Raw genomic sequence first — 24,858 nt, 5'->3', positions numbered from 1 at the left:
TTTTGGTTGAACTCCAAGTTGACTTTTGAGGTGTTTGACTTTGGCTTTGCCAATATATTCAAAATGGTTTATTCATTTTTTTAAAGATGCTTCTGAAAAAGTCCTGTAATTGATCAAAGGACATTTGTTTTGGCATCAAATGATCTGTTAATTTGCATGTTGATAGAAGCCAGCCAGATGTTGCATGCAGGCTCTGAGGAACTTGAATCAGCCCCATTCCAGATGTTACCCATAACTCTCCTTTGTCTTCATTACCATTTGTCTCCCGATGGAGCAATAGATTGGCCCTGCTTTTCAGGAATTAATCCTCTGTGAATTTGTTCACGTCTTTAGAACTCGCTAATGAGCAGCTGTATTTTGCTTCTGTATGTTCACAAGTACAATAGGGGACACTTTAATGGTTGTATCCTTGCTGAGCAATGATAAGTGATAAGCGTTTAAACACTGCAGTTGACATGAATTGGCTCAATTAATGTTTGCTCCTCCATCTCTTTGGCTTATGTTGGCACGCAGAGACACATTCATCTGCGGTACTACCACCTACCTCTGACTTACTGACGTTCCTGGGAACTCACACAGCAGTGTTTGTGTCGCTGAGCTGCAGGAAGTAAAATAGAATTGTAACAACAGTGATTATAACAGTCTGCTCATAATGATTACCAAGTAAACATCTTTTGTGTGTGTCACTGTTTGCTACTTGGTATTCAAACTTTTGAGAGCCAAATTTCTACCTCCAGAGAGGCTACTTATTTGTGTGCAGCTCTGATAAAGGGACTCAGCGGGTGGTCTGGAATCGATTATTGAAGTCTTAATGTGAATGTCAGTCTTGTCTCAGCTCTGCGGCTCTAGTCCCTTTAATAGACCTCATTTGAAGGTGGTTCATTTCACACTTCTCTACTGCCATTAATGTTCACTGGACTGATCTGAGGCTGCTCACATCAAACGCCTAGGCAGTGGCGTGTTAAGGTGTGATTAAAGGTGTCATTTTGGTTCTACCCTGTGGACATACCATTCTGTTGCAGGCTCTCTGAACTCTCAGCTCATTTTTTAGTTGTTTGCCCATCAGTTCAGCATTTATGAGCATACTTTTGACCCATTACAAGTGGATTGGAAATCTTTATTTTCCCAGTTGTGTTTTTTTTCTTGTTGTAGACAGTAATAGGTGGTGATAATTCAACTGATGAGAAGATTCCCCTGCTTGTTATCCCATGCTTTTTCTCCCCTTCCTCGGTTTTTAACATCTCTAACTTCTGAAGCTGAATTTTACGCTGCTGTTCTTTCTCCTCCACCTCTCACATCTTTAACCACATACCTAATTTGAGCTGCTCTGTGTGTGCATTTACAGGAGTCCGTATGTTGGATGGGGAGGTGACAGATTTGGTGGAGGCTCACTCACTTGGTCTCAATCCTCAGTACATCCACATATATAGTGCCAGCTGGGGCCCAGAAGATGATGGCAAATCACTGGACGGCCCTGCTAAGCTTGCGAAGGAGGCTTTCCAGCAGGGAATCACAAAGGTCAGTCAGACCATAACCTTGGACTTGTAGGTCTTTTCATAAATTTTAATGATGCCTGGGCACTGGAACGACAAGTGTAATATATTTTAATTGTTAAGCAACATAACATTTAACATTTTGGAGCACACACACTATTGTTTCAGTTGAATTCTGTCCAAATGAAACTATTCCACTAAACAGTACTCTTTGGTTACAAAAGGAAATGGTAAACCCTGACTCTGGGATATGCAGGCTAGGTTCGTAAATATTGTGACATCAAACCAGGGTGACAGCAAACCATTGGGATCCAGTGTAATCCACCAATAAATTCAACAAGGAAATGAACTTGGCTGACACTGTATAGTGCTTTTTCCTAATCTCATTAACAAGATGCACAAACATCTTTAAACTCTATATGTTTTGAAATTGAGGGTGTTGTCTCCTTCCAATTCTGTTTATCATGTCACACAGACGGGAGGATTCTGTGGTGACTTAGGCTGGCCGTTTGACTAAATGTCTTTGATTGCATGGATTTAGGCCTTAGCCGGTCTTATTCAGGCCACAAATGGCCTGTGTCTGCATCAGCAGTGCCACTGCAAGTTGCATCTGAGCAGTGCATTAAATTTGGCCTCACTTGCTACAAGAAGAGCTCTATCAAACCAGACTGTGCAGTTTCTGGAGAAATTGCGTGTGAATACTGAAATGCTGAATGAAATTATATGAAAACGTGGAATGTTTTGAAATTATATTGAATGTTATTGAATGATATAAAATGACGTAGAATGAGTTGCACAGTTTGTAGTTGGAATGGTTTGAATCGTTCCAGAAATGTTGGAGGAGGGAATCATGTAGAATATGTCCTAATACGGGAATTTTGTTGGTTACAAATGTGGGGAAATTTGGTGGAAATGGTTAAATCTTTGATGTGTGGGAATTTTCGTAATGTGGAAAATATTTTGTGTTGAAACGGTTTGAATCGGCGAAGAAATGCAGCAGGAGGGAATAATGTAGAGTATGTCCTAATATATTAATTTTGTTGGTTAAAAATGTGGAAAACTTTTAGAAAATTGTGGAATTTTTGGAATGTTGGAAAATCATTCCCAAAGTGAATCGAATGCGCTGAACATTTAGAATTTTTAAATGGTAATAATGTGAATGTGGTTTTTTTTTTAAATGAAATTGACACTTTTATACTAAGTCCATGTTCGAGAGTCACTCTACGGAGGTCTAAATAGCCAAAATATGGCCCTTTAAAATATAGAAGCATTGATCCCCACTGTAGGCATTAGGCTTTACACGTTCACGATTTTTGGGGCCGATCAACGAGTTTAAAAAAAACATCACCGATCCGATCACAAGGTGGAGCAATGTGTCTATTTATATTACTTGTTCGTTTACTGTATATACTTGTGTACTTAATTGCTCCAAAAGTTATATTTACAATAAATAATGCATCTTTGTTCATCTATTTATGCCAGTGATGCATAGTGACAGACAGATGGTCTTCTATAAAGTGGCAGGAAGTATATACAGTAATTATTGTATCCACTTTTTGTGACATTTTTGTTTGTTTGTGTGCCATGAGATTTTTTAATTGTAAAATATGTGCCTTGGCTCCATAAAAGATGGAAATCACTGCTCTAGTCAGATCATGTATTCTAATCAGTCAGGTCAAACCAACATTACAACATGACAGAAATAATGGGTGCTAACTTACTGTAATTAAATTACTTCACACACACCAAACCTTTAGAGCATGAGTCGACAGAACGCCTGCATGTTCGCTTACGTTTTGTTGCCTGCTTGCAAGCCGTATCGTATTAAAAATTACATACCTCAAGCAAGCCTTAAACGAACGTCCTCTCCCGAGCACCGGTGACGACCAACACACGTTTTTCCCCATTTTGTTCTTATAAACACACAGCATGATCCATTATTGTTGTCGTCGCCATGGTAACGGGTGTATCCAGTCGCATTTGAGTTGACAAAATGAAGCCCAATGATCGTAAAAAACGGGATGCGGTGGTATCGGAATACAAGATTTTATTGCAGTAGTCTGACATAGTCCAATCGTGAAGGACCAAATTTGTCTTGTAGTCTGATCCGGGCATTACGTTTTGTCCGTCCCACACCGCCAATGTTTATTTTTTCAATAACTTTATTGGTGGTCACATATGCGATTGGCTGGCGACCAGTTCAGGGTGCCTCTCGCCCGAAGTTAGGTGGGATAGGCTTCAGCACGCCCGTGACCCTAGTGAGGATAAGCGGTACAGAAAATGGATGATTGGATGGATGGTGGTCAGATATTTACAGTAAATAAAAGACACGCGACAGGGCTAAAAATAAACTAGCTTTTGGATTCAAATATACTGTACACGGTGGCGACGTGGAGTAAATGTCTTTTGCGGAGCATTGATTGGATCGGCGAATTATGTCATTAAAGCCAATCAGCAAATCAGCATAAAATGCTAATTATCGGCCAATACCGATCAGGCCAATCAGATCGGTGTAAAGTCTAGTAGGCATGAATTTTGTGAACGTTGATTAAATAGTTATGCTGTATATGTCATTTCAATATATATACCTGCCTCAGTCAGTCTCCTGTAAAACGCTTACAGCTAATTCAAAATACAGCAGCTAGACTTCAAACAAGAACTAGCTGGAGGTTCCACAAAACCCATATTTTTGCGTCCCTCCATTGGCTTCCAGTAAAATTCTGAATAAACTACAAGATCCTGTTGATTACTTACAAATCACTACATTAGTGGTGTCAAGCGTGCCAGTACCTGCCGGTCAGGAGACCTCAGCCATGGAGATAAAGTACACCCATCCATCCATCCATTTTCTGAGCCGCTTCTCCTCACTCGGGTCGCGAGCGTGCTGGAGCCTATCCCAGCTGTCATCGGGCAGGAGGCGGGGTGCACCCTGAACTGGTTGCCAGCCAATCGCAGGGCACATACAAACAAACAACCAGTTGCACTCACAGTCACACCTATGGGCAATTTAGAGTCTCCAATTCATGCATGTTTTTGGGATGTGGGAGGAAACCGGAGTGCCCGGAGAAAACCCACGCAGGCACGGGGAGAACATGCAAACTCCACACAGGCGTGGCCGGGGATTGAACCCGGGTCCTCAGAACTGTGAGGCTGACGCACTAACCAGTCAGGCACCGTGCCGCGATAAAGTACACATTCACTGTTATTTTTAAATAAAAGTACTGTAATTTCGTATGTATAATGCGTAGATATTTTTTAAAAATATTTTTTAAAAGTCGATAAAGCAGATTGAATATAGGTATTTAAAATTTCCATCCATCCATCCATTTTCTGAGCCACTTATCCTCACTAGGGTCGCGGGCGTGCTGGAGCCTATCCCAGCTGTCATCGGGCAGGAGGCGGGGTACACCCTGAATTGGTTGCCAGCCAATCGCAGGGCACATACAAACAGACAACCATTCACACTCACAGTCATGCCTACGGGCAATTTAGAGTCTCCAATTAATGCATGTTTTTGGGATGTGGGAGGAGTGCCCGGAGAAAACCCATGTAGGCACAGGGAGAACATGCAAACTCCACACAGTCGGGGCCGGGGATTGAACCCGGGTCCTCAGAACTGTGAGGCTGACGCTCTAACCAGTCGTCCACCGTGCCGCTATTTAAAATTTTTAAAAAGAAAATCACGTATAATTGTATACTGGTACCTAAGGGTTGTGAGTAAGGTGTACACTTACAATCCAATATATGTAACGTCTAATGTTACACATTTATATATATTACGGTAATGTGCGCCGCCAATCTGAGATTCCTGACCTGCTCGCAGCAGTTTGTCATGTTGCTATCGTTAGCATAGCATATTTGTTGCTACTGCACTAAACAGCAGAACGGCTACCCATGAGTTTGCTTTACCATAAACCTAAGATAGAATGTAAAAAAATGAAATGAAATGTTGACGAAAAGGGCTAGGGACGTGGCCTCTTTTTAAAAAAATTAAATAAAATTTAAAAAAAAACAGTAATAACCGCGGTCGAAGATGTGGGAAACCGTGAACCGTCAAAGGAAGCGAATCGAACGTGCGATTGTGAAGGAAAACTTAGGAGAAAATCCACCCATCCTCCAGCAAAGAGCTTCAGGACGTGTTATTGTCCCACAGTTTTCAGAGATGGAGGAAGAGCTGCTGCAGATTGTAGCAGAACAGAGGGCAAGTGGCTGCGCTAGCAACACTGTCAAACTTCATCTCAAGGCTTTGACCATAATGAGGAATAAAGGTAACCAAGACCTTCAGGGCATCCGCTAACTAGTGCTACTTATTTATGAGGAGGCACAACCTCTCTGTTAGGCGCAGAACAACAATTGCACGTATTCCAACTGATTAGGAGGATACATTGACGAAATAACAGGAGTTCATTATTCGACTGAGAAAGCAGCAAGAATACGAAATTGGCTGCATATGCTGATCAAACACCCCTCACCTTTGCTCTGCCAAGCACTCACGCAATCTATCAGAAAGGTGGAAAAACATTGAAGATAAAGTCTACTGGGAACGGGGGGGGGGGGGAGGACTGGAGGCTTATGGAGATGGGACTAAAATGAAGCCATACATAATCTTTAAACGAAAAAATTCCCAAGAAATGCCTGTGGCCAACGGGTGTCATGACGAGATGCCACCCGAAAGGGGAGATGGATGAAGCACTTACCAAGGACTGGATTAGGTCTATCTGGTGTAACCATGAGCGACTCTGTCACAAAATGCTGGTGCCATTGCATGCCAGCCGTCAAACAAATCCTAAAGGAAAATAAAACTGACTTGGTAATCATTTCTTGTGGCATGACTGCGCAGTTGCAGATAATGGACCTATCGTGCAATCGCCCTTTTAAAAAGTACAGGCGGAAAAAAATGGAACGAGTGGATGACTTCGGGGAGTCATTCCCTGCAGGTGGCAATGTAAGAAAACCAGAACTGGTGCAAAATAACCGCATGGATAAAAGACGCATTGGGATGCGCTTTACCCCCCGACATAATTTCAAAGGGATTACAAAAATGTTGCCTCACAAATGCCATGGATGGCACAGAGGATGGCATGCTGTGTTCATGATGCACTGCAGGAGGCACCGGACCAAGTAATCAAAGTAAGCGAATCGAACGTGCGATTGTGAAGGAAAACGTAGGAGAAAATCCACCCATCCTCCAGCAAAGAGCTTCAGGACGTGTTATTGTCCCACAGTTTTCAGAGATGGAGGAAGAGCTGCTGCAGATTGTAGCAGAACAGAGGGCAAGTGGCTGCGCTACCAACACTGTCAAACGTCATCTCAAGGCTTTGACCATAATGAGGAATAAAGGTAACCAAGACCTTCAGGGCATCCGCTAACTAGTGCTACTTATTTATGAGGAGGCACAACCTCTCTGTTAGGCGCAGAACAACAATTGCACGTCTTCCAACTGATTAGGAGGATACATTGACGAAATAACAGGAGTTCATTATTCGACTGAGAAAGCAGCAAGAATACGAAATTGGCTGAATATGCTGATCAAACACCCCTCACCTTTGCTCTGCCAAGCACTCACACAATCTATCAGAAAGGTGGAAAAACATTGAAGATAAAGTCTACTGGGAACGGGGGGGGGGGGGGGTGGGGGGGGGGGGGACTGGAGGTTTATGGAGATGGGACTAAAATGAAGCCATACATAATCTTTAAACGAAAAACTTCCCAAGAACTGCCTTTGGCCAACAGGTGTCATGACGAGATGCCACCCGAAAGGCGAGATGGATGAAGCACTTACCAAGGACTGGATTAGGTCTATCTGGTGTAACCATGAGCGACTGTCACAAAATGCAGGTGCCATCGCATGCCAGCCGTCAAACAAATCCTAAAGGAAAATAAAACTGACTTGGTAATCATTTCTTGTGGCATGACTGGGCAGTTGCAGATAATGGACCTATCGTGCAATTGCCCTTTTAAAAAGCACATGCGGAAAAAATGGAATGAGTGGATGACTTCGGGGAGTCATTCCCTGCAGGTGCCAATGTAAGAAAACCAGAACTGGTGCAAAATAACCGCATGGATAAAAGACGCATTGGGATGCGCTTTACCCAGCGACATAATTTCAAAGGGATTACAAAAATGTTGCCTCACAAATGCCATGGATGGCACAGAGGATGGCATGCTGTGTTCATGATGCACTGCAGGAGGCACCGGACCAAGTAATCAACGATGAGTTCTACGGTGATTAATCAAATGTCGCGGCACTGGGTCTTCTTTTTCAGAGTAAAGATGAGTCAAATGCTTCTTTTAAAGGCTTTGCCGAGGATGTGTAATGTAGTGGCTAGAGTGCGCTATGCACAAATGTTTCGTGCAAAAAAAATTTCTTGCACAAATAATTCTCAAGTTAAACACTGTTCAATTGTTTATTGATGTGTAAGACTCTAGTATGTATTATCAACAGTATCATTAAATGTTACACGTTTATTTTGTTCTGGAAGTTACACCTTATCGTTTCAAGCCTTTCTGTAGACCTCTCTTGTTCTCCCGTTCTGTTTTATTTTATTCTAGTTAATTTCTCTTGGTATCATGTTTGCTACTTTTTCTACGTTTGTCTACTTTAACCTACAGTACCTGTGTAAATTTACACATGTACGGTCTGTGCCTGTGAAGCACTGCATGTTTTAAAAAGTGCTATATAAATAAAACCCTACTTATTTCGACAATTGACAGCTTAATAAAATAATAAATTTTAATGGTTTAAATAAAGATATATTTATTTTGAACACAGTTGAGGTTAGCATGGTGTGGTCCTTGACAACCATTACATTTCCTCACGTGGCCCCTTTGAAAAATTAATTGCTCATCCCATAATATATCCATACAGTTAGTACCTCAGCACGAGGGTGCCAAATGTGTTATTGTAAAGAAGTTTTGTTTTTGTTCTTTTCACAATTTTTGACAGTGGAAATTCAACAATATTGCTTACCTGAACTAGCCCGATCTGTACTGCTCATGGTAACTTGGCAGTGGGAGTTGTCAATTGTCCTTTGACTAGTCCTTGAAGGTTGTAAGGGGAATATTGCGTCAGGCTAATATCCTGATTTCTCATTTGCCAGAACTGAAGGGTGCTGGCAAATTCATTCATGGGAAATGAAGCATTCCTCAAAGAGCAGCAGTCACCGATGCAGAACAATAGATGGATTTGCGCACTGCAGTAATTGGTGTATAAATAAACGAAAGGATTCTGGTGGGGATGAAGAAAATAATTATTTATCAGATCCTCCATGTGCACTGCTAAATTAATGACGTTGTGTTAGAGAGGAAAAATCTCCAGACTGCTGCACAATATGATCTGTTTGGTTTATAAAGATGAAACAGTATGAAAATGTCACTCCTGGTCACTTTAAACTGCATGCATTTCTTGAAGTCTCGGCGCCCTTTGCACAATGGTCATTGCACCCGGACTATTTTTCTATTAGTCATTTCAAACTGCGCTAATTGCTAGAGGACTCTGCATGTTTTTGCACAATTGTCAAAAAAAAATAAGGAATTACCAAATTACTGGCAAACCTTTATTGCTCAGTGACTGTTTTTTTTTTTTTAATATCTTTATGTCTCAAACATGGCGGCACGGTGGCCGACTGGTTAGAGCGTCAGCCTCACAGTTCTGAGGACCCGGGTTCATTCCCCGGCCCCGCCTGTGTGGAGTTTGCATGTTCTCCCCGTGCCTGCGTGGGTTTTCTCCGGGCACTCCGGTTTCCTCCCACATCCCAAAAACATCCATGGTAGGTTAATTGACAACTCTAAATTGCCCGTAGGTGTGAATCCGAGTGCAAATGGTTGTTTGTTTGTATGTGCCCTGCGATTGGCTGGCAACCGGTTCAGGGTGTACCCCGCCTCCTGCCCGATGTTAGCTGGAATAGGCTCCAGCACGCCCGCGACCCTAGAGAGGAGAAACAGCTCAGAAAATGGATGGATGGATGGATGGATGGATGTATTGATAGAATACGCTTTGGCATTGACAAAACAGTAACCCTCAGTTGAGAAATGAGCAAGTTAGGACTTAATTTCAATGTCCATGTGTTGCCTTCCATAGGCACGTTGGTCAGCCGGGCGATTACGCGCATGTGTTCATATCTATGGATACAGACACTCTGTGTGGCTTCCCGCTTAGCACATACAGCCTCCCCCCTAAAGCATTCCTCATTGCACAATGAATGGGAAAGCTTAACACCTAACGTGCCAGTGTTTATGCCATGTTCCACCCGTGGCACACGTGCCAAAGGTTGCCAACCCTTGATCTAAAAAAAGAAGACCAACATAGACCAAACGAAAAGGACATTTTTCACAGAGATTATTTCAAAGCTGTAGCATGCTGACAGCAGATGGCCCTGTTCCCTCTGTTTGACCACATCATGGCCAAAAGGGACATAACTGGTCTATAGATGTGCAACCACTATGGGCTGCATGTGGACAAAAGCAAGCCATCAGTGTATGAAAGGGCAACACCACTCTGTGCCTTTAGAGTGGGTCATTTCAAAATTGATTCTGAAAGTCAAAAGTAACCAGTACATGAAGGCTACAATCAAGATTATTTCATCTGCTGTCGCTCTGATTGAGAATGCTACAGCTGTAGGGCATTCCATCAAAAAGTCTCTGTAGATAAGATATAAGATCACATTCCTGGTGTGTTTTCTAATAAATAAAGAAACTGACAATTTACATAATTTATTGCTTCAGTCATATTCTTCTTATGAGAGATAAATCACCTTACGATTAGTCTGCTTGTAAAGTGCACACTTAAATGGATTGAATGGATGATATACAGTAGTTTGTGTTTTAGGAGATTAGAACAAAATTCTTTAGCAGCTTTCATATCTGGTCTCTAAATATTCATCTTGATCAGATTTTGTAATAATTTTTTTCTGTTTGTCTTCTGTTTTAACACGGTACCTTATGTTAAGAAGGTAATAAGACTTATGGTTGTACAGCTCAGTTTCTGAAAGACAACATGCAACTGACAAGACATTTAAGAAGTGGGATATAATCTGCTGTCTCTGCGCATTACCGTTGTGCAGTCATTTGTAATTATGTGATTTTTTTTTTTGTTCGTTCTTTACCTCAGGGACGTGGTGGGCTAGGCTCCATTTTTGTGTGGGCCTCAGGAAATGGCGGCAGAGAGCAGGACAACTGTAACTGTGATGGCTACACCAACAGCATCTACACATTGTCCATCAGCAGCACCACGCAATCTGGAAATGTGCCATGGTACAGTGAGCCTTGCTCGTCCACCCTCGCGACCACCTTCAGCTCTGGAAACCCTGGGGAAAAACAGATAGTAAGTGTACACGAAGGTATACACACCTTGAAACTATCTGGTTTTGTGTTGGAATGAAAGGAAGCAAAAAAAACAGTATACATGTCAAAATGATGCATTGTTTCAACTTGTAAGCTTACGCATTCAAAATCAATCCTTGTTCTAACCTAAACACACATTAAGGGAATCTGTCTGCTGTCAAAATAAGTGTGACTGAAGTGTAGCACACAAGAAGCGAAGCTGACAATGCCTGAGAAAGCGCAACATGCCTTCTTGGAGCTACTTGTCAAGAAATGCTTGCCTCAAGGACAAGGAACAGATTATCAAATCTAACATTCTCTCAAAGGAGAGGCATGCTGCAGGCGGCCAAAACAAATATATAGGTATCCTCTTTTGTTTCTTTTTCCTTTTTTTTTTTACAGGTAGCGTTGAATTTCTCTTTGCCAAAGATGACAAAGTTTTTATTGTTAAAAAATGAAAGTAGTAGTACATTTAGTCATTTAGTTTACGTAACATCCCTTCAAACTTTGTCTTTTGATATTTTTCACACCCATGATGAACAGAATGTACTTGCAGCTGTGAAAATTGACAGATAGAAAACGTGTTTGATCAGTGGTTTCTTTTTATAGGAGACATATACAGCGGCTGAAATAAGTATTTACCACATCACCATTTTTCTCACTAAATATATTTCCAAACGTGCTATTGACACAAAATGTTCACCAGATCTTGGGAACAACCCAAGTACTCCATACATACAAAGAATGTAGAACAAATAAGATCAGAAATTAAGTTGTGTTTAAAAATGTGAAATGACACAGGGAAAAAAGTATTGAACACATGAAGAAAGGGAGGTGCAAAAACGCATGGAAACCCAAGACAACACCTAAAATCTATCAATAATCATACAGCAATCCAGCCTCTTGTCAGTGCAAATGAATATCAGCTGGTTCAGTCTTAATTGATGGCCTACAAAAAGGTCTCATTGTCAAGGTTTGCATCAAGACACATCTCATGATGGGAGAGCAAAGATCTGTCTCAAGACCATCGCAAACTAATTGTTGCAAAACATAACGATGGCATTGGTCACGGGCCCATGGAAACTTCAAGATTTGAAGACTGCTTGTGTGGAGGAATGGGGCAAAATCACACCGGAGCAATGCATGCGACTAGTTTCTCCATACAGGAGGCGTCTTTGAACCTGTCATTGCAAACAAAGGATTTTGTACAAAGTATTAAATAAATACCACTTGGTGTGTTCAATACTTTTCCCCTGTGTCATTTCACATTATAACACACAACTTAATTTCTGAACTAATTTGTTCTACTTTCTTTGTATGTATGGGTTACTTGGGTTTTTCCCAGCATCTGGTGAAATTTTTAATTCAATAGCACCCTTGGAAATATACGTAATGAGAACAATGTTGATGTGTTAAATACTTATTTCAGCCGCTCTATGCACTTTGTTCACAATTTAAAACAGTTCCCAGGTGTCTTAAAAACATGTCTGTGATATGCTTTCGTCAAAATGCCTTAAGGATCAAGAACACACAGCGCACTTTTACAACAACTATCTTTGTCGTTCTGAGGGGGCAGCCCTGTTTTATGCAAGTGAGCTGTTTTAGTTTGGCATTTTTCTGCACTTGTTAACTTCCACCACTGCCAAAAGCAATCTGGACCTTTCTCTACATTGTCTCGAGAGGGTTACCACCTGGATTTCTCCACCGTCAATCCTACAAAGAGCTTTGCCCGTCTGTCGGATCTCTACTGGATTCTTCCATCACGTTTGCTGTCAAGACACCCGGCTGTCAGCTGATGGCCAACGCTAACTGGTCCTCCGCTAACATGGCGCCGTATGAGGAGCAGGGTATTTGGCGGCATCTTAGGGCATTACAAAAAGCGTGAATAGGGGAGCTACATACACAGCTGTCTCTGTAGCATTCTCAAGAACAGGACAACAAGCAGTTTGTGTGTGCCGCACGGGCATGTTATGTAAATGACATTGTCTTCAGGCGTTTTTTTGTAGCTGTGTGAGTGGGGATTGTTTGATAACGTTATCTGTATGTACTATGCAAAACTTTTTTACTACATCCTTCTCATGTAAAAATGGCGTCCCTGGTCTCTCACTTCTTTGGCTCCATGACATGAAACTGAGCATACATACAAGCTGACGCTTCCATTTTCTTTCCTGTTACTTGTTGCTCTTAAAAGGATCTCCTCTGGTTCTCTGGTCGTCGACTGTCTAACACCGCTCTTTCACTGTGAATTTCCATCATACTTGAGTGGAGTACTCAATGTGTAAAATTAAATATGTTTCTCCCTTTCCACTCCTGTCTCTAAGGTGACAACAGACCTCAGGCAAAAGTGCACCGATTCACACACAGGAACGTCTGCTTCAGCACCACTCGCTGCTGGGATCATTGCTCTGGCACTGGAAGCCAAGTGAGTTGAATCACTTTTCTTCTGCTCCAACCACGGAGCTAGCGTGGTGGACATTCTAATGTCTTTTAATCGTATTTAGTATGCAGCACTGCAGGCTCAGAGGTAAATGCGAATAAGTACATGCATACTGAGTCGGCCTAAATCCCAGCAAACGGATCTTTTTATAATCAGTTAATTAGCCAGACAAATTGGTGACTTTATCCCACACATACATCGGAATATTTTACGTCTGATAATGACATCTTAATCTACAGATTACCTCTGGTTATTTCTCATGCAGGATTCCAAATTACTGTTAACGGTTCTAATGTGTTCCATCATAGGCTTGTCTTTTGTCATATCATGTGCATATTAAGTTTTCTTATCTACATAATGCTTGCAATTCCTATTGTAGCAATTAGCTGACAGGATATTAACTGAAGCCCTGAATAATCTCACGAGGCTGTTTTAGTGCAGATGTAGGCAACAATGTCAGCATGGAGAGAATAGAATGATGCCACTTTGACTGTATGCTACTTTGAGCTTTCTTGCCAGGGCAAAATACAAAACAGACATTGAAACTTTCATTCCTTATTGTCCAGTTACCAATGAAGAGCCCTGCTCGTTCAATAGATGTTAGATTTGTACATTTTAATTGTAAGAGCTATGTCAGCCAAATTTCAGATTCAATAATTTATCTTTCTTTAATGGTAAGGGTTTTAGCAAGAAAATGCCTGATATCAAAAAGCATCTGACATGCCTGAGATGGTCAATCATCTGTATATTTTCACTCACTGGTCTTATTCAAACTTAAATACATTTTTGTTCTTATGGCATACCAATAATCATTCAAACGTTAAAGTATATCTGACCTAAGGTGTAGGTCTCATCAAAGATCACATTGAGCATGTTTTCCTTGTCATGAGTAATAACCGATCAAAGATTTGTGTGGGAGCTGGGTTCAAAGGGCATGCCTGTAATTTGTATTTGTCAGTGCTTTAGAAGACATTTTTCCAACTCTGATCTCCTGGCAGGGACTACAGACTGTCATCTGTGACAGTGCTCTACTTTATCACACTATATCTCATCTCATCTATTAATTTGCCTGACATGACAGATGGATCCATTCAAGAGGAAGTGTTTTGGCGTTCTTCTGTTGCATTACTTCATCATTCGCCCCCGCACTGCTTGCTGATGTGACATTGATATGATGGGGAATTTTGTCCATTAAAATCATGAGATGTGCCACAATCCAGGTCTAGAGCATTTCTGACAATTACTGTATTCGCTTTAAAGTAAGCCACAAGTGTGGCCTTCATTTTGGGCCTTTTCATTCATCTTCTTTAATGGCTACCTTTTGTGACCACCTCGCACCCCAGCATCAGTCATTTTAAAGAGGTCTACACACATTACTACTTGGTGTTGTATCATGTGTTTTACTGTCTTCACAGAACTTTGATGCCAGTGTTTTACACCAGCATTAAAACCATAATATGAAACAGGATAGTTGTCATGGTTAATTGACATTGTCCTCACGGCCTCTTCTTTACCTTGCTATTGTATTCTAAAAATTTCCTGCCTTTCCATTGGTAATTGCTGAATGATATTTCAGCTAACGGCTATTCAGACTTCTAAGCGTTTTTCACATCCCATTGCCTCTTACTTTTCTTTTGCTCTGTAGTCTGAGATCAGCGAACCCTGACAGCTCATAATATACGATGGGAACTAAATTACCGGTACTCCTTCTGCTGTTGGGTGGCACAAAGATTAATTGGTCTCTTTCCCATCTCTGCAGTATGAATCTGACCTGGAGGGACATGCAGCACCTGGTGGTGAGAACGGCCCGACTGAGACATCTCAGCGCTGGAGACTGGAAAACCAATGGAGTTGGACGCAGAGGTAGTACTGACTGCAGTTGTCTGCTTACTCTAAGCACTGTTGACATCATTTAGTATCAAAAGTATCCGCCTCTGTTTTTACACCTGTCATCGAAATGTCGGACATGCATGATTGGTCAGTGTGTCCGCCATACTGGATGTGGCTGATCCGTCTGAAGTAATGCAAGTAAATGGACTGAACTTCATGAAGCAACAACTTACATGTCGAATTGCTTTGTGTATAATGTGTGTATTAGCCCACGATTCCAGGGAAACTGAATATAAAGAAATGATAGCATACAGTATACTGTATAGCATTGTTTTTTCAGTAGTGGTACTGAGAAGAATCCAGCTTAAGTACATTAGAGTGACAGAGAGAGATGGTAATACAACAGTCCCCTGTTCGCCTAGTTGTTGTTGTTTTTTTATTGTAGTCATTATTGTGCTCTATCTGTAAATAAATATATATATATATAATGTAGTTCAAATGCCAGTTGTCATTTTAAAATGAAGAGCAAGATAAATCATTTCAAAACTTTTCCACCATTCATGTGGCCTATAACCTGTACAACTCCATCCAGCCATCCATTTTCTGAGCCGCTTCTCCTCACTAGGGTCACAGGCGTGCTGGAGCCTATTCCAGCTATCATCGGGCAGGAAGCGGGGTACACCCTGAACTGGTTGCCAGCCAATCGCAGGGCACATATAAACAAACAACCATTCGCACTCACAATCACACCTACGGGCAATTTAGAGTTGTCAATTAACCTACCATGCATGTTTTTGGGATGTGGGAGGAAACCGGAGTGCCCGGAGAAAACCCACGCAGGCACTGGGAGAACATGCAAACTCCACACAGGCGGGGCCGGGGATTGAACCCAGGTCCTCAGATCTGTGAGGCAGACGGTCTAACCAGTCGAACACCGTGCCGCCCTGTACAACTCAATTTGAAAAAATAAACCAAAATATTTTCAAGAGGTAAAAATAACTACATTGGCGCAGTAGTTTATTTTTATTCTTCCTCTCGAAAAGACTTCCTTACAGGTTAGAGCTCACATTATTTTTAACATCACAAAGACCTGGCAGAGGTGTGAAGAGACTTTTTTTATCCACTGTATATTGATATACATTTTCATGGATGATGACAGACTGAGCAGTCTAAGTCTCTGTGGATTTAGATGGGTTTGTGAATAGCTTTTCTACCCACCAAAATAATCTCACAATACCGCTGTTGTAAGATAATAATAATAGGTCATGTATGTTGCAGGAGTTCTGTTTGTAATGTTAACGTGTATATATATATATATATTTTTTTTTAATTAGCCATTAATGATTATTGCAGTTTGTCTGTGTCCCTCATATTTTCATAGAAAACAAACTCATAGTGTTGCTGAACTAAATATGTATTGTCAGAATACTAGTAATATAGAAGGTTACTGTACTTAACAAGCTTGTTACCTTATTCCGCTACCCGCAGAGCATCACGTGACCAAACCCGGAAAAACGGGATAGCTGACTTCCGATCATAACTACAGTTTGATAACATGATTGTTTGAAGTTGAACATCATACCAACAGTCATACATGGTGGTGGTAGTGTGATGGTCTTGGGCTGCTTAGCTCCTTCAGGACCTGGACAACTTGCTGTGATTGATGGAACCATGAATTCTCAGAAAATCCTGAAGGAGAATGTTCAACCATCAGTTTGTGACCTCAAACTGAAGCACAATTGGGTTTTGCGCCAGGATAAGATCAAAAACACACCAGCAACTCAACTTATGAATAGCTTATTTAAAAAAAAAAGAAAAAAAATGAAGGTTTTGGAGTGGCCTAGTCAAAGTCCACACTTGAAATGCAGTGGCATGACCTTAAAAAGGCCATTCATGCTTGAAAAAACTTAAATTTCTGCTGAATTCAAACAATTCTGCAAGGAAGAGTGGCCCAAAATATCTCTACAAAGATCTGAAAGACTCATTATCAGTTATAGAAAACGCTTGATTTCAGTTGTTGCTGCTGAGGATGGCCAACCAGTTATTAGGTTAAGGGAACTATTACTTTTTCACACAGACCCAGGTAATTTTGAATAGGTTTTTTTTTCATTAATAAATTAAATTACCATTTAAAAACATCATTTTAAGTTTACTTGGGTTATATTTGTCTGATATTTACATTTGTTTGACGAGCTTAAAACATTAAAGTGAGGAAACCATGCCAAAAATGTAAGCATTCAAGAAGCGGCCCAATACTTTTTCACGGGACTGTACATGTACAGTATATCATTTATCGATACAAATCTGATATATGTAAACACGAACAAAGGCTAAACATCGAATGGTGCTATCTTTTGTGGCTTTGTGATGACATATTTTGTTCAAAAAAGACATTGTAGATGTTTAAAATCCCTACGGTTGCTTTATCACGATCCCCTTCACCATCCACCTTAACCGGGAGGAAGTCCTCAGACCCGTTTTGCTGAATGCGGAAGTATTTTTCGCATATACCGGATTGCAAGAAACTGATATATTGATTGCTCCGCCCAAGGTATAAATTAAATCTTTGGCTCATCATACTTCTTACTAGTCTAACTGTAATATCAATGTCTTGCACTAATGCAATGACAGCAGTGTGTTAATATTAACAACTGAACAGTATGTACTAAAGAAATCATGTTTTATAGTTGATGTTGTCGTTCTATTAAATTTGGCTTTTTTTTTTTAATCAAATATCAAATTATTTAAATAGACCACAACAATTTCGTTTTGTACAGGAAAATAGCCTACAGATATTTGTGACTGACAGAAAAGTTATACTTTGCAGCTTTATCTACTAATTTTTCTTTCTTAAATTCCTTTTAAAAGCACACACACACATACACATTTTGTTTTATTCTATGCTATCAAAAACATGTTGGTAGCTAGTTTAATATTAGCTGTTGATGTGTGCTGACTGACTTGTGATGACTACCTGAGCTGGTGATTGTTGTGCTAACTTCAGGGAACACCTGAATGTGTGTCCTTAAATTTGTGTAGGAGCCTCCTTTTGGTGTTGCACAGTAAACACCGTAACGTATAACTGTTCTGTGACTGTGAGGACTTGATAAGTAACATGATTTTGAAGGTATGGCCATGGGGATTCGCGAGATGTATGGATCTCTGCCCTTTCTTCTGCCATTTATGCGCTTTCCATCCCACTCTGGTGCATTGTGAGGCAATTCATAGGCATCTTTTTATACACCGAGTAGGTTGACTTTAACCACTCCTTTCATTATGATATGTTTCACACGAAATGATGATGATATAGACCAAAGTTGGGGAAAAGACAGGTTTGGCGGTCAGTGTGAAAGTGGCTGATTGCTGCAAAACGAGGGGAAAAAATCCATTCCATTTTTTTCTATTCCACTTATTCTTATCAGGGTCGAAGAGGAGCTGGAGCCTATCCTATCCTAGCCTAGCCTGTCAGTTCGGAGACTTGAACCTGGGGCGGGGTGTGGGGGGAACTTAAATCTTTCTATGAGCTCATAGCTCATGCATATCTTATAGGTCTATTGTGCTTCAGTATTATCACTTAAGCCTGCGGCACAGTGTCCAAGTGCTTAGCACACCCGCCTCACAGTTCTGAGGTTGGGGGTTTGAATCCTGGCCTCCGGGGCTGGATTAATGAATTTTTACTAAAGCATACACATTTTTGGTTTGTGTATACCCTCAACTATCTACCTAGTTTTTGGGCTCAGCAACCCTCCACACACAATACTCAACAATCTCACCTAATCAATGACCTAGAAAAGGTGCTGGATAAGTAATGTCAATGTAATGTAATGATTTCTTCACACAGTGAGTCACTCATACGGATATGGGATCCTGGATGCTGGAGCAATGGTGGCTTTAGCGCAAAACTGGACCAGAGTGGGGCCGCAGCACCAATGTGTTCACACCATGCTCACAGAACCAAGGTGAGTGGTGAAAGCATCAGTGACCCTATTGCTCCTCAGGGGTTTATTTGTGTAGACACGCACTATTAAGCTGTCTTGTCAAATCTGCAGAGACATCGGGAGCAGGCTGGTGTTCAGTAAGAACGTTGATGCCTGCTGGGGCCGGCCCGACTACATCAGCTCTCTGGAGCACGTTCAGGCTCGTCTCACTCTCCTTCACAACCAAAGAGGCAAACTGTCCATTCATCTCGTCAGTCCACTGGGCACACGCTCTACCCTCTTGTTTCCCAGGTACACAATGAAACACTCTGGACACTGGTCAATACAGCTCTTTTTTCACTCTGAATGTCACACATGAAATGAAACAGACCTCGAATGTCTGATGCAGGGTCCCTACACGTGCTAGAAATTCATGCTTGTTTAATTGCATCAACAAGTTTTGACATCTGCTTAAATGTTTGCTCAGTGCTTTGTCGTGCTTAAAATGGGAACTGCTGGTATTTCACAAAAAAATAGCTGTTGAAGTGAATATGTTGTCTTTTTGGATGGTAAAATGTAATAACATAATCTAGCAAAAACTCACTTTCTCTACTGAGTGCTATTACAAAACATTTATTTTTTACAGCATAGTATAGAAATTTAGATATGATTTTAAATCAGCATTTTCAATCTACATATATTTGTTTACGTTTGTGCCTTTCCACAGCTGTTAAATGCTGCTTTAAAATAAATATTGTGTGCCTATAAGCATCTTAAAATATTTTTTTATGATTTCCAAAAGTGACATTGTAATTACTAGGAAAAAGCCTGAATTTTAGGTTGCAACATTTTTCTTCTCTCTTTTTTTTTTTTTATTGTATTTTTTATGAATGTTCTGAGAATACTAACAACTTTCAACAAAAGTAATTTGCTGCACTGTTACTTTACCGTTACCACCTTTTGTTATGTCTTGAACTCAATGATTAGCGGGGGGAAAAAATATAGTTGACGGTAAATATGTGGAGGCGTTCCGTGAGAATTTACCTGTGAAATATTGGAATTTTTTCTTTTTAAATTGCCATAGGACATAATGTTAATTAATGTGTAAAAGATAATTACTTTGATTTCAATTTAGTACTATACTCTTGCTCTCTATATTTCTCTGCAAAACATGTTGTTCATTCCGATACAGAGAAAATTAATACTATCCCTATTCTTGCAGGCCAAATGACTTCTCCACCGAAGGATTCAATGACTGGGCCTTCATGACCACCCACTCATGGGATGAGGATCCTCAAGGCGAATGGACTTTGGAAGTAGAAAATGTTGCAGCTAATAGCCGTGACTATGGTAACCTAATTGGCTTCCATTATTTGTCACTTGCATCACATCTAACCATCCAAAATAAGTTTTTTTTTCCAGCAACATATTACAACAGCGGCACGGTGAACGACTGGTTAGCACAGCTGCCTCACAGTTCTGAGGATCTGGGTTCAAATCCCGGCCCCGCCTGTTTGGAGTTTGCATGTTCTCCCCGTGCCTGGGTGGGTTTTCTCCGGGCACTCCGGTTTCCTTCCACATCCCAAAAACATGCGTGGTAGGTTGATTGAAGACTATAAATTGCCCGTAGGTGTGAATGTGAGTGTGATTGGTTCTTTGTTTCTATGTGCCCTGCGATTGGCTGGCGACCAGTTCAGGGTGTACCCCGCCTCCCGCCCGGAGATAGCTAGGATGGGCTCCAGCAGCCCGCGACCCTAGTGAGGATAAGTCATAAAGAAAATGGATGGATGTATATTACAACAGCAGCACGGTTGTGTGTGCGGTTAAAGTGTCTGCATCACAGTCATTTAACCTTTCTGTGTGGAGTATGCATGTTATTCTCGTGCTTGCTTGGGTTTTCTCCGAGTACTCTGGCATCCTCTCACATTTCAAATACATGCATGCTAATTATAATTAGTTTGTTTAAGTGTGAATTGTTGTTTTGTCACAATGCCCTGTGATTGACTGGCGACCATTCCAGGAAGTGTCTGGACACTGATCTCCGGCGAGGTTGAACTCCTGACAAAAGTGGGGAAAAAGATATTGTGTAACACTGTGTGTTGGTTTTATTTTTCTGTAACTGCCTTCATTGTGAACCCACAGACAAATTCAAAAAAGAAAAATATCTTTTTTGAATTTAATATCTATTTTTGACGATGCCACGTTGAAATCTTATATACTTTGATTAAGGCTGCAACTGCGTATATATATAAAATTATAAATTATAATATCGAAATTGAGACAAATTTTGACAAATTCCTTTGGAAGTGAATTTCTATAGGTTGGTAGCTCTGAGCAGGGCATGTTTACACTGTGTTATATCACCTTTTAACAACACTCAATAAGTGATGATGGAGCCTATCCCAGCTGACTCTGGATGAGTGGCGGGGTACACCCTGAACTGGTCGCCAGCCAATTGCAGGGCACATATAAAACAAACAACCATTCGCACTCACATTCACACCTACGGGCAATTTAGAGTTTTCAAGTAACCTACCATGCATGTATTGGGGATGTGAGAGGAAACCGGAGTATCCGGAGGAAACCCACGCAGGCACGGGGAGAACATGCAAACTCCACACAGGCGAGGCCGGATTTGATCCCAGATCCTCAGAACTGTGAGGCAGCTGTGCTAACCAGTCGCTCACCGTGCCGCCTTTTGCAAATCATTGTCTTGTTTTTATTTACGTTTTACACAATGTCCCAACTTCATTGGAATTGGGGTTTTTAATCCTGTTCAGTAGCCTCAAAGTCATCAGATATAGTAAAAGTGTCTTAGCAACACACAACCAGGATCACGTGAGGATAGAACAAGAGGTAAAGCGCAAAGATAAAGTATACAGTAGTCAGCCTCTTTCTGTAAATGGTAAAATGGTAAATGGACTGCAGTTATATAGTGCTTTATCTACACTATCACAGTGCCCAAAGCGCTTTACAAAGCCTCACATTCACCCATTCACACACACATTCATACACCAATGGGCGACTGCTGCCAGGCCCAATGGGAGCAAATTAGGGTTCAGTGTCTTGCCCAAGGACACTTCGACATGCAGACAGTTGGAGCCGGGATTCGAACCAGTTACCCTTCGGTCACTGGACGACCCGCTCTACCTAGGGTGGCTGTGGCTCATCCTCTTTCTCTCGGTTAGAGTATTTCATCTGTATTGACTGCAACACACAGTATCTCCTTGATTGACCTTTGCTGCCTCATAAGATGGAAGGAATGCATCATATTTTTTCCTACCTCATTGAGCGTTGTTGTTCTGTTTTTCTATGGTCAGTTCCATTTGTTTTACCACGTTTGCGTCTTTGTGTAGGTGTGTGTGTGATTGTCTCCTCCCTCATCAGCGCCACATATTTCCAAGCTCACCATCGCCCATTTTCATAGGTAGAACTACAGATTGCACCTTTCTTTTGGTGTGAGGCAATGAGAACCACAGCAGTGTTCTATGATGCCTTCCCGGCTGGGATATTGTCTGTTAAAGAAAGAGGCTTATTATATGCAACGCTGCCCAACCTTTTCAACCTCCTTCTATCCTAGAAAAGTACAAAAGTAAGGAATAAGGAATTAGGACACTGAGAATGGAAATATAATTGTCTGATGTGATTAGTGTGATTGCCCCACTTATTTGTGTAATGACAAATTTTTAAATGTTATCAGCACCATTTGGAGAAATGCTCATCCAGTATCCATCCATCCATCCATTTTCTACCACTTCGGGTCGCGGGGGCAGTAGCTTTAGCAGGGACGCCCAGACTTCCCTCTCCCTAGCCACTTCATCCAGCTCTTCCGGGGGGATCCCGAGGTGTTCCCAGGCCAGCCGAAGGACGTAGTCTCTCCAGCGTGTCCTGGGTCGTCCCCAGGGTCTCCTCCCGGTGGGAGGTGCCCGGAACACCTCACCAGGGAGGCGTCCGGGAGGCATCCGAATCAGATGCCCCAGCCACCTCATCTGGCTCCTCTCGATGTGGAGGAGCAGCGACTCTACTGTGAGATCCTACCGGATGACCAAGCTTCTCACCCGATCTCTAAGGGAGAGCCCAGACGCCCTGCGGAGGAAACTAATTTCGGCCGCTCGTATCCGGGATCTTGTTCTTGCGGTCACGACCCACAGCTCGTGACCATAGGTGAGGGTAGGAATGTAGATCCACCGGTAAATTGAGAGCTTCGCCTTTCGGCTTAGCTCCTTCTTTACCACAACGGACCGATACAAAGTCGGTATCACTGCAGATGCTGCACCGATCCGCCTGTCGATCTCTTGTTCCATTCATCCCTCACTCGTGAAGAAGACCCCAAGATACTTGAACTCCTCCACTTGGGGCAGGATCTCATTCCCGACCTGGAGAAGGCATGCCACCCTTTTCCGACTGAGGACCATGGCCTCAGATTTGGAGGTGCTGATTCTCATCCCAGCCGCTTCACACTCTGCTGTGAACTGCTCCAGTGAGAGTTGGAGGTCACGGCTTGATGAAGCCAACAGAACCACATCATCTGGAACATCAGCAAAGTTCTGTCGGAGGTGGGAGTTGAAACTCCTTCTGAAAGGGGATTCTGCCAGACGTTCCCAGCAGACCCTCACAATACGTTTGGGCCTGCCACGTCGGACCGGCATCTTCCCCCACCATCGGAGCCAACTCACCACCATGTGGTGATCAATTGAAAGCTCCGCCCCTCTCTTCACCCGAGTGTCCAAGACATGCGGCCGCAAGTCCCATGACACGACCACAAAGTCGATCATCGAACTGCGGCATAGGGTGTCCTGGTGCCAAGTGCACGTGTGGACACCCTTATGCTTGAACATGGTGTTCGTTATGGACACTCCGTGATGAGCACAGAAATCCAATAACAGAACACCGCTCGGGTTCTGATCGGGGGGCCCGTTCCTCCCAATCACGCCCTTCCAGGTCTCACTGTCATTGCCCACGTGAGCATTGAAGTCCCCCAGCAGGACGATGGAGTCCCCAGCGGGAGCGCTCTCCAGCACCCCCTCCAAGGACTCCAAAAAGGGTGGGTACTCTGAACTGCTGTTTGGTGCATAGGCACAAACAACAGTCAGGACGCGTCCCCCCACCCGAAGGCGGAGGGAGGCTACCCTCTCGTCCACCGGGGTGAACCCCAATATACAAGCGCCAAGCCGGGGGGCAATAAGTATACCCACACCTGCTCGGCGCCTCTCACCGTGGGCAATTCCAGAGTGGAAGAGAGTCCAACCCCTCTCGAGAGGACTGGTACCAGAGCCCAAGCTGTGTGTGTAGGCGAGTCCAACTATATCTCGTCGGAACTTCTCGACCTCACACACCAGCTCGGGCTCCTTCCCTGCCAGAGAGGTGACATTCCACGTCCCTAGAGCCAGCTTCTGTAGCCGGGGATCGGATCGCCAAGGTCCCCGCCTTCGGTCCCCGCCCAGCTCACACTATGGCCCCTCCCACAGGTGGTGAGCCCATGGGAAGGGGGACGCACGTTACCCTTTCGGGCTGTGCCCGGCCGGGCCCCATGGGGGCAGGCCCCGCCACCAGGCGCTCGCCTTCGAACACCACCACCAGGCCTGGCTCCAGCGGGGGGCCCCGGTGACCCGCGTCCGGGCAAGGGAAAACGAAGTCCATTGTTTGTCATCATCATTCGGGGTCTTTGAGCCATGCTTTTTCTGGTCCCTCACCTAGGACCTGTTTGTCATGGGTGACCCTGCCAGGGGCATAAAGCCCCAGACAACTTAGCTCCTAGGATCACTGGGACACACAAACCCCTCCACCACGACAAGGTGACTGTTCAAGGAGGGGCTCATCCAGTATAAGAATCTTTTTAAAATTCAGGTTTTGTTTGTTT

At 42.6% G+C, this 24,858-nt stretch overlaps 1 protein-coding gene across 2 annotated transcripts in view; it reads left to right on the top strand.

Moving 5' to 3' along the window:
• The window catches only part of furinb (furin (paired basic amino acid cleaving enzyme) b), a 114,286-nt gene that overhangs the window by 78,447 nt on the left and 10,981 nt on the right, over window positions 1-24,858 (top strand). For both annotated transcript variants that reach the window (XM_061677592.1, XM_061677591.1), the window contains 7 exons: window positions 1,346-1,518; window positions 10,603-10,815; window positions 13,136-13,236; window positions 15,011-15,114; window positions 18,923-19,040; window positions 19,131-19,310; window positions 20,221-20,348. In XM_061677592.1, the coding sequence (XP_061533576.1) occupies window positions 1,346-1,518; window positions 10,603-10,815; window positions 13,136-13,236; window positions 15,011-15,114; window positions 18,923-19,040; window positions 19,131-19,310; window positions 20,221-20,348 (1,017 nt within the window). The remainder of the gene's footprint in view (window positions 1-1,345; window positions 1,519-10,602; window positions 10,816-13,135; window positions 13,237-15,010; window positions 15,115-18,922; window positions 19,041-19,130; window positions 19,311-20,220; window positions 20,349-24,858) is intronic.

This window comes from Phycodurus eques, chromosome 5, assembly GCF_024500275.1.
Source record: "Phycodurus eques isolate BA_2022a chromosome 5, UOR_Pequ_1.1, whole genome shotgun sequence".
Taxonomy (NCBI): domain Eukaryota; kingdom Metazoa; phylum Chordata; class Actinopteri; order Syngnathiformes; family Syngnathidae; genus Phycodurus; species Phycodurus eques.
Note: the sequence above shows the minus strand (reverse complement) of the source record. Positions and strands in the feature narration are given on the sequence as shown.